Raw genomic sequence first — 16,119 nt, 5'->3', positions numbered from 1 at the left:
AGAATCAAACTAGGGTTGAGAGGGTTGCTCTCCTAGGGTTTTTTTTTTTACTTGTTCTCATAGAAACTCAATAGAGATTGACAGAATAAGAAGATGTGAAAGTGGCCATGGTGGTACATAGAGATAGATCAAGCGTCATTAGTTGTGATCAAGTTTGAGTTGCAAATCTTAGTCCACATTTGAGTTTAGCTTGGCTAAATTTGAAAAAAAAAAAAAAAAAAGACACAGTTTGTTTATCTAATGACAAGCCGTTGGCTTTTCAAAAACAAAAAAACAAAACAAAATGTGACAAGCCATGCATCCCCAATACAACCACCTTTTAGCCAATTCACGCACCATTATTCCGAATAAAGATCAATAATCCCCGATGCAAGAATTAAAAAAAAAAAAATCCTCAGAAATTATGATCTTTGTGACTTATAAAAATTTAAATACCTTTTGGAAGAGGAGTAACAGGCTCTCCTTCCATTCCTACTTTCTCTTCCAGATCCTCAACCTCCGCAATCTCAGTATCCTTGGACACGCTTGTAGTTCCAAATTCACTAGAAGAATCGATATAACTCTTCCATTTCCTAGGTTTTTTCTCCTGCAACTCCGGCTCCAAAACCCTAGCAATCTTGGGTTTATTATTGCTCCCACGTGGACACCCAAGCTTCTTCTTCTTTGGTGAAATAATAATTTTACCATTCTTATGCTGCAACATCAAAGTTATGTTCTCATCCACCTTGAGTGCAAGAGCTGGAAGTGACAAGTACCGTTTGCCTGCATTGAGCAGATCATAACCCGCCCTTCTTTTTGTACCCACTAAAGCCAGACTAGGCATTTCCAAGTGAGGTCTAGGCTTTATCACCGCTTTTTTCACAGTAGGCGTAAACTGCACCGGCATCATCTTGGTCTTGGTGCTAGCAGGCACCAACGACTCCCAATTTTTGAACCATCCCACACCACCATTACCTGCCAGAACCTGTGTAGAACAGATGGACTTTCTGGTAAACTTGGAACCCTGCGACTCATCACCTCCTAGTGACGCATGGACTCCCACACCCCCAATAATCTTGGAGCCATGCAGGCCATCTTCCCCAGCTGTTTCCACCTGCTGCAGTACCAACTCCATACTGTCCCCAATACCATAATTAGGTAGTATCTGCTCCAATGGTGTTCCAGAGCCAATATCTGAACCCAGACCACCCACTTCCGGCAACAGTCCCGCTAACGCCATTTCTGGCTGCCCCTGCTGCAACTCCCCTTTCTCTTTCACCAAATCTATCACCGCCCGTAGCATCATGCTCAAACAAGCCACAATCTCTACAGAAGCCCTTGACTTTTTCATAGATCAAAGTGATCTCAGACTGAACCGAGGGAGAAAATTCAAAAAGCATCCAGGTTCGGACCCTACACCGGGTGTCCAAGATCAGCCTGATTCTCTGTTCCTCTTCCTTCCGTCAAAGCGCCGGTTGATCAAACTAGATTACTTGACCAACGGCAGACCCGATCAGGTTTAGTACCGCCTTATTTCTGAGCGTCACTAGTAACCCTTTGACCACCACCCAAATCTCCATCTTCCACAGGGGAACCGACTTCACAGAGCTAACTCCGTTGTAGTCCCCTACCACTAGTATCGTGTTTCAGTAGAACCACGGTCCTCCATGCAAAGCTCTATTACGGTCAGCTTCATGATCGAATTGAAACAGAAAACGCTCTCCTGCATCATGGATAGACAAGATTTGATGTGCCAGATCGAAGGAATGGTCTCTATGAAACTAGGAAGTGAGCCCGTAAATCGAGTAGACGCCCAACCATATACTTATGGTTGTCCTGCAGCACCGCCATTCCCGACGCTTCTAAAGACACCCGTGCAGAATCTGACGAGTTGAGAGTAGCCATGGTACTAGCAGTAGCCTTTGACATGGAAGCTAGGGCAAGATTTTGGAGATTTTCTCGAAAAAAGTATTGTGCGAGAAACCCTAGCAGTCTGATCCGTGGGTGCATTCGAACTTGAAACTTCATGCATGATTACTACTTATTCGTCAACATTTGAGGGTGTTTTTCTCTCATTTTGTAATAATAAGATTAATACATGCATTTCAAATTTCAATTCATCGAATGCAAAAATAGTTCAAATTAATATAATATTATTTTTAAGGTGTTTGTTTGTTTAGGGTTTTTCTTTTGTCTTCACAACCACCAGGTCTGTTTCGTACTTGCTTTAGGAGTTGGCTAGGGTTGACTCCGATTGAGCACGTACGTTCCACTTATGGAGTTTCTAATCCTTGACCCTGTTTTTGCCATCTTAGGTTTCTTTGGTGACTGTGTGGTTGTTGAGCTCCATATATGTTTTCATTGCCCATGTTTGAAACCAATCTTGGTTTGCAGGTCTACAAGGGTAGTCGTGTTCTTGGGGTTATAGTTTTTACTCCGGATTGGTTGGTGTACCTAAACCGTGGCTCAACTAGGTTATACGAGACCCTGGCAGTTTGTGTGAGTATTTGGTTTTTGTGTGTATCTTGATATAGCTCTTAATGTCATTTCAATGATTTATATTGTGTGAATGAAAATTTATATCATTCCATGAAAATTTAAAATGTGGGATGCATGTAATATCCAAAATATTCACTTAATATTATTCATAAAACATTATTCATTTAAAACAAAAGACTAAAAAAAAAGAGAATTCTTGCTTAACCCCACCTCTTTTTCTCTAGTTGGTACAGATTTTTAAGCATTTTTTGGACAATTTACTTGCCACCATAATCATGCAAGACATAAAATTTTCACAAACTTCCAAAATTTACAAGAGAGCCAGTTTTTGCGCTTGCTCCAGACCTTAAATCGGCTTGCAAATAAGCTACAAGTTAGTTTCAACTAAAAGTCTTTTGAGACTTGAAACTACAGTTGAATCTACTTAAATTTATTTTGGTGTAATTTTTTAGAGTCATATCATTTAATTGCTTTTATAGCAGAATAACACATACATGAATTTTCGAAGTGTGAAACCAATATTCTAACAGTTTAGCAACTACAAAAATAAACAACCACCACTTATTTAGCTATGTTGGCTCGTCTTTTCAATGAACCTACAAACAATAACATGTCTCAAAAACACCAAAATACCCGAACCAATGAATCTTCAATTGTTAAGGCACTCAATTATGGTGCAATTGAAAAGTCATTAACTAAATGAACAACAAAACATGTTCGCATTTACAGGCTTAAGAGAAACACTAAATTATAGTTTAGGGTGATGGGGGAGTATTCAGAGCACCGCCGTGCACTTGCACCAACACAAATAAATGATTAGATTGCATTAAATACACTTTTTGTTTATTAAAAATAAAGTTGATAATAAATATTAAGGGTTGAGATTATTTTATAAGGGTTGGATCACTTACACCGTCGGTGCATAGAATAATTTCCATAGGGTGATAACACTCCCTCCATTAGACCCCAAACCATCTTCATAGGCCCGAAAGCCTCACCCAAAAAGCAACAGAAATGACCCCACCCTAATGTCCTGAGCTTGATCAACAGCACCACCTAGTCGAAGATTCAACTTCGGTGATCTCCATGTGTAGGCTAGGGCCAGCTGCGAATACCATCCACATCCTTTTTTTGACCCATATTAATTTTCAATAATTCTAACAACCATACATGATGAATAACAAAAAACCAAATTTAAATTAAACTTTTGAAGGCTACGTCCAACTGTCCAAGGGCGCAAGAAAGCATTACATAGCTCGTTTGGTGTATAGATTATAGACCAAGAGAAAGTTGATTTTGACGAAAGCCCGAAACCTTAGAAGGCTAACCAATGGGGTTTGGTCCAGTTGGTAGCAGGCTGGTCCTGCATGTTGGGCGAACGCTGCAGTGATACTCCTGGTAGTAAGGAGGTCACTGGTTCGATCATCCGCATGTGAAAAACATCCTATTGGGAGGGGTCTTACCCATGTGCTCTCGGCCCCGGAGTGGTGCTCCCACCCGACCACCATTTTTATATCCAAAAAAAAAAAAAAAAAAAGAAACCTTAGAAGGCTACAAGCCTAGAAAGCCTTGTCTTGTGACTTCTAAGAAGAAAGTAACTTAACGCATGCTTTTGATATACGATCTGATTCAGCTGAGACTTTTTGTTTATTTTTCCTCCAGATGAAGACATTTTTGTTTGGCATTATATATATGTTCCTTTCTTGACAAATACTCAAACAACCGAGACTTTGTGCTTCAGTACTTTAGTTTCACTGGCATCCATCGATCTCCATGCACACCTTATACGTCTAGCAATATCTGCGGGACCAACCCAAAATCTAAGCCATTGACTTGATGGTGGGGGATGTGTTCTTAAACCAGAACAGTTGTGTAAACACTGATAATGAAATTATATATATATATATATATATATATATAACCATAATCAGTGCGAGAAGCTTTGGCATTCAACCTTTTCAGTCTTAGATTTTTCATTTTGATGGTTAATAGTTTGTGTATGAATTTGCTGATCTGACTAAGTAGTCTTTTGGAGCAAAGCAAGAAAAGACAAAAAAAAACAAAAAAAACGAGAGAAGGAGAGAGAATTAAATTCTTGTGAAGGTATGATATTGCAGGGTTAGTTAACACAAAAGATTAGGACTCTAAATCCATAAGATCAATTTGATATTTGAGTAAAGTAAAAGCAGAAAGGATTGATTTATTTGGAATCATAACAAGATTTGTTTACATCTCCCTAGCTCATGCTTTATGAAAATATGTTTTCATTTTGTTTCTTTGCTCTTGTTATTTTCCTTTGAATAATAACTTCACATTTATTCTTTGAACAAACTAAAAATAATTAAGAAAACTGTTATAGAAAAACGATAACATAGAAAGAATAGGAATCTATTTGTTGAAAAAGCACATATAGGGTTTCTCCCTAGCCGCGTTGTTTGGCTGCACTGTTGAAGGCGACTAGCGGTGTTCGACACCGAGGCAAGGATCGCACCCTGCGCTGACTCTTAGGAGTTGTTTTCTGGCGAAGCTAAGCATGGAAGACTAGGTTATTGGTAGAGACTGGCGTGGATTTGCGTTGGAATTAGATGGAATAGATTTCTTGTGGTGATTGGGCACCTACAGCTGCAGACAATGCTTCTTATGGCAGCGACAAGTCTGATGGAGGCGGCTTCTTCTGGAGGCGATGCTACAGGTGGCGGCAGATTACTTGGTGCTAGTGTTACAGATCTGGTTGGATTTGATCAGCGGTGGCTGGGTGCCCCACATCTGGGTGTCCAAATCAGAAAGTTGGAGTGCACAGCTGGGCTTCTTTTGGGCCCAAGGTATACCCCAGTTGGGCTTGACCATTTGGATTTGGGACCTAAAGAGGGGTTTCACATGGTATCTTGGTTATCCGTATTATTTTGGGTGTATCGTGTTTATGTGGAGGTAGATTGCTCATCTCTACATTCTATAAGGGATTTCAGTACAATATTGTTGTGAGTACCACAATTGCGTGCCTGGCGAACATTGTTAGTTGTGTTGGTCTACTGATCTCTTGCATGCCCGAATTGCAAATTCTGATAGTTGGGTTTCCAAATCTCAAGGTCGTGGCAATGGTCTTATTGTTGGTAATTATCTTGAGGAGGCTGGAAATTTACCTTCAGTTTTTTGCTAGTTTCTATATAAGTGATTCAGAGCAGTATTGTATTGTACATGAACAACCTATTGGTGTAGTACACCTCCTGGTTTGTTCTAGCTTAGCTCTAGGTTCAAACCGTTTGTGGCTTGTGTCTGCTCCTAAGGTTTTTAGGGATGTCATTCTAAACGATTGTAATCGTTAAAATTTTCAATGAATTCACTTTTCAAAAACGATAACATAGAAAGAGAATAGACGGATATAATATAGGAGGAAAGAGGAATGAGAAATATTAAAGAGTGCTTCTATTCAAACCTCCACATTTGGCATGTGAACCTCATCTAGTTTTTGTACAAATTTTATTTCCATTATGCCTGTCACGCTCCTGATTTTTAACACAAATAAAAATCGATATACAATCTCATAATTATACATGTGTGATCGTTTATCCATCAATACAAAATACTTGGAAACTTTTTCCCTTAAACCAAGTACTGATGCCTTGAACCCACTTTGTGAATATTAACCCACTCCACAGAGTCATATATTACATAAGCTAACGAATTAAATTGTCAACACAAAATAAAACGTAAATTTTCCTCAGAGCTTACTACACAACGGAAGTTCTTATCAACGGTAAAGTCACAAAAATGACTCCCTACCGTAAAGATGCAAAGGCGCTACCTCAGCTTCAGCCATTATTAACCCCTACACCATTGAATAGTGCACCGGGTTGCCACACAATAAACTCGGTAAGCTTTTGAAAGCTTGTATGAGTAACTCAAAACCACCAAAAATCAACTCACACCAAAACTAAGGAAAACAACTCACTCCTTGATTCCTTAAACACCAACTAAAGAAAGCAACTCACGCCTTGTTTTCTTTCAAATCACGAAATAAGGAAACAAACTCACACCTTGATTTCATATTCAAATCATGAAATAAGGAAAGCAACTCACACCTTGTTTTCCTATTCAAATCACGAAATAAGGAAAGCAACTCACACCTTGATTTCTTAAAAATCGTATAGAAGGAAAGCAACTCACACCTTGTTTCCTTAAAACACAAATTCATGAATTAGATATAACCTCGTACCTTTACCCCATGAATTACACTGGCAGATAGACTAGATCTCTAACTAAAATTGTAACCACTCGTCTGGCCAATAAAGACATGACTACTCGATATTTTGCCTAAAAGTCAACTTGTGACATTAAATCCTTGGGCCTCTCGGTCCCTCGAAGTAAAACATTTAAAGGAGTCGCTCAGGACTCAAAATGTTACACAAATCTCAATGCTTTTCAAAATAATAGAAATCAACATTTCCACAATCATTTTTTTTTTCGAAAAGCCACACCACAAAACAATAAAAAGCACCATTCCTGCATATTGTTTTCATAAATCAACGAAATCCACCAACACATATATATTTCACGTAAATATAAATATAAATATACGTAGTCATCCGTTCAGGAATATCTACTAATACTAACTATAGTTTGCAGTTAAATAAATAACTCTCAAAATGATAAAGGTAATTACGTTCGTAAATTAACCTTGTGAGATTACTCACCTCGAAATTCCCGATGTGTCTTCAATACAGAACAAAGCAGCTCAACCACAAAATAACCGTCTAAGAAAACTTCGTCAAGTACCTAATCACATACGGTCTCAACTTAGTAACAATTCACAAACGATTTAAGTCCCAAACCCCTGTTTTGAACTAAAATCCCTAAAGTGAAGTCAATCGAGGTGAAACCACATCCGAGACCACCCAATGTCTCCGGAATACTTCTACAATCGATATGTCAAAATCACAAATCTATCGAACGCTCAAATCCTCAAGGATCGAATTAATCATTGGAAGGTCCAAAACTGTAAAAATCACAACATATTCATACGATCTCCAAAAATTACGTGTTATATATATCGAAACACTTGTATCGATGAGTACATGATATATAAAACCAGAAACTATCCAATACATGGCCAGAAGGCAGTCAAAACGCTGCCACAGTCGGTGGCACAACCACCACCGGCCAAAACTCAAAACTAGATTAATCCAACCGTCCAAAATGTCAAGAACATCAAATAGATCAACTTTAATACCTGGGGTTCAAGCCAACACAGCCTAGATAGCTGCCTATCGCCACCATAAACTGTTCATCGTGAGTTGAACTGATTCCAACGTGAATCGATCAAAACAAACACCACAGATCGATTAGGGAGGCTTCTATGAACTCAACCTATAAAACTTGAAGCCGTGACGTCTCCAGAGCTAGGAATTCCGATCATGTTCGACTGCACCAAGTTTAGCAGTCTTCCAGTGCCGCACACGGTGAAAAGCGTCGATAGAGGACTTCACAGGCAGGAAGAAGTCGATCTGGGCTTGCTTCACCAGAAGAAGTCGCCGAAGATCGCCGGAAAATCCAGGTCAGGTTGGCCGGGTCCTGGTTGGGTCAAGCGCGCTGAAGAGAGAGAACAGAGGTTTTGAAAAGTTTCCGAAAAGGGAAATTTCCAAAATGAAAATAGTAAGTTTCTGAAAACGGAAACCCCTATTTATAGAATTTTCTCAAACTTCAAATGCTCATAACTTTCTCATACAAACTCTGATTTTCGCATTCCTCATGTTCACGAACTCGGATCGATGCGCTCTACGACTTTCGTGAAGGAAGTTTCCTGAGATTCTCAACATGTAAAAAGTCAACCATGAACCCCCCCTAAATCCACACTTTTCGAATAATAATTGTCCGAAAAAATTCTACTTCACATACGACATACGAATAAAGCATAATAACAATAATTCGTACAACTGGTCCATTATTAATTACTAAAATTAAATAACGAAAATTCAGGTCATCACAATGCCTTTCTAAAACAAATTGAAAAAAAAATTGGGAATACAAAAACTCTGCTATGTCTTCAATCTTTTCCAGCACTCTCTTTTTCTCTCTGTTTCTCTTCTCTCAAACTCATGAAAGATTACTGATGAATGCAAATGTGAGATTCATTTTAGTCGGTACATTTTCTTGTTGACGAAAATCGGATTCCTATGTTTTCTTGAAGTAAACGTGAGAGAGTACTAGGTCTTGATCAACTGCTTTAACAAATTAACATTAGCATCTTTCAAAAAACTTCAGTAGTAGTCTTCATTGATGAAAATTGGAACAAGAGTAGGCTTGAGCTATTGGTGGTCTCTTTGGGTGATTAAATTTTATTATAGAAACTCTTTCTCTTCATGGAAATCAAGAAACCGTCTTTTTAGGTTTTAGGGTTTTCAAAGAAGTTTAGGAATAATTGAAAATGAACTAGGAATTGATAAATCTTCAAACGTTTGAATCAAAGATAGTGGCTTTTCAGGGGTGCAGTTTTGCGTGCGTGAAAATTCAACCCCCTCTTGCTCTTGGAGTGAAGATTCATGACTCGTGTATTTTAATTGGCCCAGTTTAAATAAATCCATATTCATGAAATAAATATCATGGGGAGATTGAGCGATCTGCTCGTGTGATTGAAAGGGGGGGGGGGGGGGGGGGATGTTAGACACAGAGAGAGAGAGAGGTTGAGATATAACTCATGGAAGCCGATTGTTGGGTTTCGATCACTGTTTTTGTTTCGTTAGAGGGTATAATTGGAATAACAAAATTACAAAAATTGGAGGAGGTCCAACGTGAGGGGGTTGAGATAGAACTCATGGAAGCCGACTGTTGAGTTTCGATCACTGTTTTTGTTTCGTTAGAGGATATAATTGGAATAACAAAATTACAAAAATTGGAGGAGGTCCAACGTGAGGGGGTTGAGATAGAACTCATGGAAGCCGACTGTTGAGTTTCGATCAATGTTTCTGTTTCGTTAGAGGGCATAATGGGAATAAAAAATTTTCAAAATTTGGAGGAGGTCTAACTACCAAATATGAATGTCTGAATAGAAGCACTCCATACACCTCTAACTACCCAATACACACATTTTTTGTTAATTTTCTTTTATTACCTTTTTGCCCCTCTAATAAGGTTGAACAAAATTGATATGTCGACATACGATCCAAATATGAGGTTGTGGTGGTAGTTTCTGACCTTATTGGGAACGATTAATGATCCTGTGTTTAGGTGAAACAATATTGAACAAGAAGAAGAATAAAGTTAAAGAATTATAACATAAAAGCAACAAAAATCCACAAAGAAAGGAAGATTAATGAGAAATAAGAAAAGTGGTGGAAAACAAGTACACTTGGAATTTGCCAGCAAGTTTTTCTTTCTTTCGGCAAATCAGTTATGAGGACTTGAATATAGAGTGGCACAAGTTCTCCATACCAAATCTATTACACATAAACCCTTAACCAACCTACCTACAAAACTAACCCAGACTGTTGTGTTGTCATCCAAAACCAATGAAATCACTTTGGTTTTCTCATCATTATCAATGCATTTCTCTTAATCTTAGGATCATGACTTCTATGGGCGGACCTAACATCAGGTCTGACGAGGTCCGGACCCTTCCCCAACCTTTCTTACTTAATTGTTTAATGGGGGAGTATTCCATTGTTTAATTACAGTAACCAATATGACTACTGACAAATATAGTAGTTGCATTTGATTGGTTAACCATAGAAGAATATAATAATACTATAACCATAAAGCAATATACATGGATGATTAGTGATCCTTAATGGATTAAATTCAATTGACCCCTTGAGGTTTGGGGGTAATTTCATGTTAGTCTCTGTCCTCTCAATTTAATCAGTTTACCCCTCGAGCTTTCCAATTAACGTTAAGTTTGACAAAAAATCTCACTTTAAGGGCTAAAATTGTCATTTCAAGGGGAAAAAAACCATGAAAAGAAAAAATATTCTTTTTTTTTTGTCATGGTTTTTTTTATTTCTCTCTCATTGAAGAAGAAGAATATTTTTTTTTTTCTAAATTCTTTTTCATTGAAGAAGAAGAATAATTTTCTTTTTAAAATTGTCATTTCAAGGAAAAAAACACCATGACAAAAAAAAATTCTTCTTCTTTTTTTTGTCATGGTTATTTTTTTATTTTTTTATTTCTCTCTCATTGAAGAAGAAGATTTTTTTTTGGACATTTTTTTTTTAATTCTCTCTCATTGAAGAAGAAGAAGAAGAATTTTTTTTTGGTCATGGTTTTTTTTTTTTAATTCTCTTCTTCTTCTTCAATGAGAGAGAATTAAATAAAAAAATAAAATAAAAAACCATGACAAAAAAAAGGAAGAAGATTTTTTTTTGTCATGGTGTTTTTTTTCCTTGAAATGACAATTTTAGCCCTTAGAGTGGCTTTTTTTTAAGACTAAACATCCAAATTGGACGGAATTCACTACTACAGAAAGGCCATCAGACGACGGTGGATTTCTGTTGTGTGATGACCAAACTCACCGTGGTCTAAGTGAGTGTTGTGTGATTTAAACATCAGACAATGGTGATTTCACCGTTGTGAATTCTGCGCAGGCATGTGCCTGGCATGGCATGCGCAAGGATGCCGCGGCACAGTCAGACAACAGAAAAAGAAATTTGCCGTTGTCTGAGATTTATAACACACAACAGATATAACTCATTCTTTGTTGTTTGAGATTCATAACACACAATAGATATAACTCAATCTCTGTTGTCTGAGACTAATAACAGACAACAGATATAACTTAATTTTGGTTGTCTGAGGTAAGTAACACACAACTGAAGTAACTTAATTTTTGTTGTCTGTGGTATATAACACACAACTGAAGTAAAGTTATCTCCCTTGTCTGTTGATTACTCAGACAACAGAGATCATTTTATTTCTGTTGTGTGTTATGAATCTCACACAACAGAATTTTGTTTTCTTTTGTTGTTGGTTGTTAGTTCACACAACAACTATATTTGGTTATCTGTTGTGTGAATATTGTAATCAAATTGGGTACTAACCAGTGACTATTGTAGGAGAAGCCTCAATTTTCAACTCTTTTATCATCATACAACACATGGTTTTGTATTGTGTTGTATGACTTAACCTTGGACAACAAGAAGAATATCAATATAAATGTTTGTCCAGAAATAATGCTCGATATATTACCAGATAAATAATACTCTAATCCATTTCATTCAAGTACCATTATTCAAACATTCATACATTCAAGTAACTAGATGATGCACTAAGCAAGAGAATTCCTAGTTAGCTACACAAGAATAAAAAACATTCCTATTCTCGATATATAGCTCTTAGCCTTCAACTGCCTTTGGCTTCAACAAAACTTGGAATGTCTCACTCCCCCAATTGGCCTGCAAAATGCAAACTTGTTTAGTGATTTGATGAAATTTGACAATGTCTGCATCAGGCACAACATGATTTAATGGTTGCAGAAGAAATAATACAAAGCTACATGGAAATGTGAAGAAAGAGCAGTGAAACATGAAAACGAAAATGTAGGAAATTAACTGCAAAGAACATAAAATGCAAGTGAAACCAAAACCAGCAAAGTCCAAAAATCACAATATAAATACATTGATTTCCACCATTGCCACATGAGTACATGACTCTAGATACAAAATGGACATGTTCTTTCTCTTAAGGACAACAAAAACGACATTTAGCTTAGGATAGAACAGAGCCAGAGCCAGAGCCAGAGCTAGAGCCAACCTTAACAATGATCTGCAATCCTAGCTTAGGATAGTTTTGTGAGATCTGCAATTCTAAATAGAAAAAAAAATACATAGCTGTATAATTATAAGCTTTATGGCAACACCTTATTATCCCCAAGAGAGGGTACCTGACAAAGATACATGCATCCCCAAGAACAAGTTTCTTGGCAGTCACAAATGTACTCCAACCACTAGTAATCAAGTGCCTCTTTGGATGACCTACATTTATTGAGGGACATACCGCTTAGAATCCAATACAGAAGGTTACAGCATGATCATGCACAAGGACTAGCAGTGTTCACCAAGATTAAGAAGATGATGAGAAATAAAATTGTAAAGGTAAAGTACATAGCATTAGTGACCATTTATGAGTAGGGCCAAATCAATTGCCTTCCATGATAACAGGTTTTCTGGGATATCCTAAAATATGTCCTATTTAATGTAATAATGATAAGTCACAAGACATTTTTAATATGTATTTTCCCTCATTTGGCTAAGTTATTCTCTTAAAATTAATAATTATAACATAGTTTATGTTTTTAGGTACTTCAAGGATTGAAATGGAGAAAACATGCGAAAAAGAGCAGAAATGAGCATAAATTAATGACAAGTCATTTTAGAAACTTTCCTATTTTGTTTTAGGGAAACTTTCTTCTTTTAAACGTTCTAATTTCTGATTTTCTTGTTTTAAAGAGAGTCCATCCCATTAAGAACTCTTGAGTGATGAAATCAAGGAAAACTTAAAAGAAGAAAACTTGCATAAATCAGGAAAAATTCGAGGAGATAAAATGGAGTGTTTATATTCAATATTTATTCTAATTATCTTAATTATCTTATTTTCTATTGATTGTAACACTAATTAAATTCTGATTTTTCTTGATTGTAGGAGTTCATTATGTGCACAATTGAAAGAAGAAATTAGTGCAATTCAGAGGAGAGGAATAAGGGATGTATCTGGTCACTATTCAAGGAATATACAATGAGTCATTAAGGGGAAATGAGATCAGAAAAATCAAGACTTTATCATGAGAAAATCAAGCAAATTTGGAGGAGAAATCACCTCAAGATGATTGGCCATGATTGCATCACAAGATATGAGAATTCCACTATAAATAGCAGTCATTCTCTACTCCAAAATTATCACTTCTTCATACAAAATTCAGTTCATTAGCTTAGCTCTCTTCTCTCCAAAACCCTCTCCAAATATTCAGAAAAAGCCTCTTGTCGTGAAGAGCTTTAGGACTTCTCCAAGGCTGTTCGTGTTCTTGAAGGCCAAGCCTTGTGTTCTCTTGACGTTCTCCAAGCTTCATTGAAGATCAAAAAGTGTAATTCATGGCCCTTATTTCTGTTTTCGTACTCTTTAGTATTGAATTTCAGATTTTGTTTATGAGCTTTATTATTGGAATTGGATTTTTGTTGAGAATGAGTTTATTTAGTAATTTTCAGATTTGTTTCTTTATGTTCTTGATTTGTTTATGATATCTTTATAATATGATTTTGTGCCATCCTTTGTATCTTTAAGCATATTATTTTGGTTGAATAATTATGTTAATCTGCAGGTTAATAAAACTAAATTGTGTTATGATTCACCTAATCGTTTTGGGGCATTAATTCAAGTGGTAAAGGCTATGTACAATGGTCGAGATTATATGCTACATGTTTGTGCGTTTGTAACTTCTTATGGATGCATACATGTTTGAATTCAGAATTCTAATTGCACTTAATGATTCATATTTAATGTTGACGGATGCTCTTTTGTATTAACGTGATGTTTTATATGAAATATTTTAAGTTATGGACTTTTCCTAACTTAAGAGATTCAAAAGAAGAATTAAAGTGGTACTCGATCTCTTCAGACTTGTACTTCGAATTCATTTATGATATTTAGTGTTGGCATGATTTTAGGTTGTTTAGAAACCAAAAGTTGAATCCCCCCTTTTTATGGTTGCTTCTTGTGTAGATTTGTAGATAAATACTTGTTTTATTAATTATTAATTTAAATTGACCTTTTTGTTTAGGTGTACCCTACAATCCCCGGACTGAACGATCCTTCTTTATCCTATACTAACAACTACATTTTGCAGGGTTAAATTGTGAGGCTATTTTAGCCACATCAAATAATCACAGATGTGATGCATACTATTGCATTGTTGGACCAAAGAGAAAATTTATGTTTTGAAACATCTAATCTTAAGATGTTAAGGCAATTGATTATCATACAAAGTCGGAGCCCCAAGGGTTGCATATCTAGTGGTTGCAGAGATATACGCATTGTATGCACCATATCCACCCTGTGGTGCTGGCATTCTGCTCACTGGTTTAAAGTCATCTTCCTGAAAACAAAACATTATAAATCTTGCTTCTTGAATTAACAATGTGACCAACAACTTATTATTATCAACGAAAACTTTGAACCAAAACTATGTGTATAAAATGGAAACTGATCTATAAGGTTAATAATACTAAAAGTAAAGGTCAGTTATGTTGTAACTTGCCTTGGGTGTTGCTCGATCAACAACTACATTGGAACCCCCCAATTCATGGGTATCAGCCATTAAATTTTCCACGGAGTCTGCAATTTAGAAAACAATTATCACTTCAGTAATTTTTTCATCACAAAATATATGCACAATGAACCACAAACAAAATATGACACAATCAACTCTCAGATACTCTATCCTCATTAAGCCAACTCGGTATATTCACAAAATTGAGGACCGATAAAGATTGATATATCGATATAAAACAGGTTATTTACTATGTGAACAAGCTATAAAGGTTAAGCTACATAAGCAACACAAGCTCTAAGGGGACGAGAGCTTTATGGTAAATTGAAAATGCAATTAGCCTCTATTATGCACAATTTCAACTGCAAGTCAAACAGAAAAGTGAAATGATCTTACCTGCATTTTCAAAGGTAATAAACCCAATTCCTAGATGCATTTTTGAGCCTTGATCCTGAAGTAACAGATAAACAGAAGTCATAGGACATCAAGTCCAAACCAACAATACTTGAAAACATAAATGAGTTGTAGAGTACATATGAATCTTGGTGGTACGTGCATGTGTACAGGTATGGACTATGGATACACATACTTAGAATGACTTGAGTGCATGTGTCTTGAAAAGTACCAAAAGAAAGTATACATAGATAGATAGAGAACCTTCGGCATGTATAAATCTGTTATCTCTCCATATTTCCCAAAATGACTGCAAAAGAGATTCAAAGAAATATCAGTTTGATTCCAGACCATGGCAGAAGAAAATGATTAAATAAGAACAAATCAATGAATGACATTAATACCCTCGAAATTTTGCTTTTGTCACAGATTGTGGGATCCTTGCAACAAACAGCCTGGTAACTTTTCTTGCAGGTGCTCTCATCTCTTCCTGCAAACAAAAAATATAAGCACAAAGAACCCATTACTGCCTTACCCCGTGATTTGTAGACCATTGGAATCACCGTCAGCAACTCCTTAAGAGACAGATTTTTGAAGATTAGACCCAATGCATCGGGTATTAATTCGTCCCATTGCCGAGAATCACTTGTCTCACTTGCCACTTCCATTTATTTCACCTTCAGAAAATGAGAGACCAGTAAAGACTAATCAATTTCTCAGCTTAGCAGAACCATTACGAATAGAAAACACATACCAGCACTGACCACATAAAGAAAACAGAAGGATGAAGAAGAACAACTATCCTTGATTCTAACAAAGAAATGAAACAGAGTTGGGGGAGAGAAGAAAAGCCAAGAAATTAGTAGTATGTGAAACAATACGGCAAGAAATCAAACATTAAGAGATCAAATTAAGACCAAAATCTTCTTGCAGATCCAACAAAATCCATATGTGAATAAGAACACCATTTAATGGAATCACAAACAAGGAAAAAATAAGCA

General features: G+C 36.6%; 1 protein-coding gene across 1 annotated transcript; it reads right to left on the bottom strand.

The window, feature by feature from the left end:
• Window positions 1-14,416: 14,416 nt before the first annotated feature.
• On the bottom strand, window positions 14,417-15,786 carry LOC112184457 (heterogeneous nuclear ribonucleoprotein 1). Its single transcript, XM_024322720.1, has 6 exons — window positions 15,670-15,786; window positions 15,523-15,608; window positions 15,383-15,428; window positions 15,122-15,176; window positions 14,714-14,790; window positions 14,417-14,551 (listed from the first exon to the last, which is right to left on the bottom strand). Exons 1-6 carry the CDS (start codon window positions 15,784-15,786, stop codon window positions 14,417-14,419), a joined length of 516 nt encoding a protein of 171 aa, XP_024178488.1.
• Between the last annotated feature and the right edge of the window lie 333 nt (window positions 15,787-16,119).

This window comes from Rosa chinensis, chromosome 2 (assembly GCF_002994745.2).
Source record: "Rosa chinensis cultivar Old Blush chromosome 2, RchiOBHm-V2, whole genome shotgun sequence".
Taxonomy (NCBI): domain Eukaryota; kingdom Viridiplantae; phylum Streptophyta; class Magnoliopsida; order Rosales; family Rosaceae; genus Rosa; species Rosa chinensis.
The sequence above is the reverse complement of the archived record's forward strand: the minus strand, read 5'-3'. Positions and strand labels throughout refer to the sequence as shown.

What these genes read in the sequence shown, in the direction of transcription:
- LOC112184457 (XM_024322720.1), bottom strand. Translation starts at nt 15,786, where the DNA reads ATGGAAGTGGCAAGTGAGACAAGTGATTCTCGGCAATGGGACGAATTA. An exon ending in ACAAAAGCAAAATTTCGAGG is followed by an intron (nt 15,429 to 15,522) that starts GTATTAATGTCA and finishes TCTCTTTTGCAG; the next exon opens with TCATTTTGGGAAATATGGAG. An exon ending in TTGATCGAGCAACACCCAAG is followed by an intron (nt 14,552 to 14,713) that starts GCAAGTTACAAC and finishes TTTTGTTTTCAG; the next exon opens with GAAGATGACTTTAAACCAGT.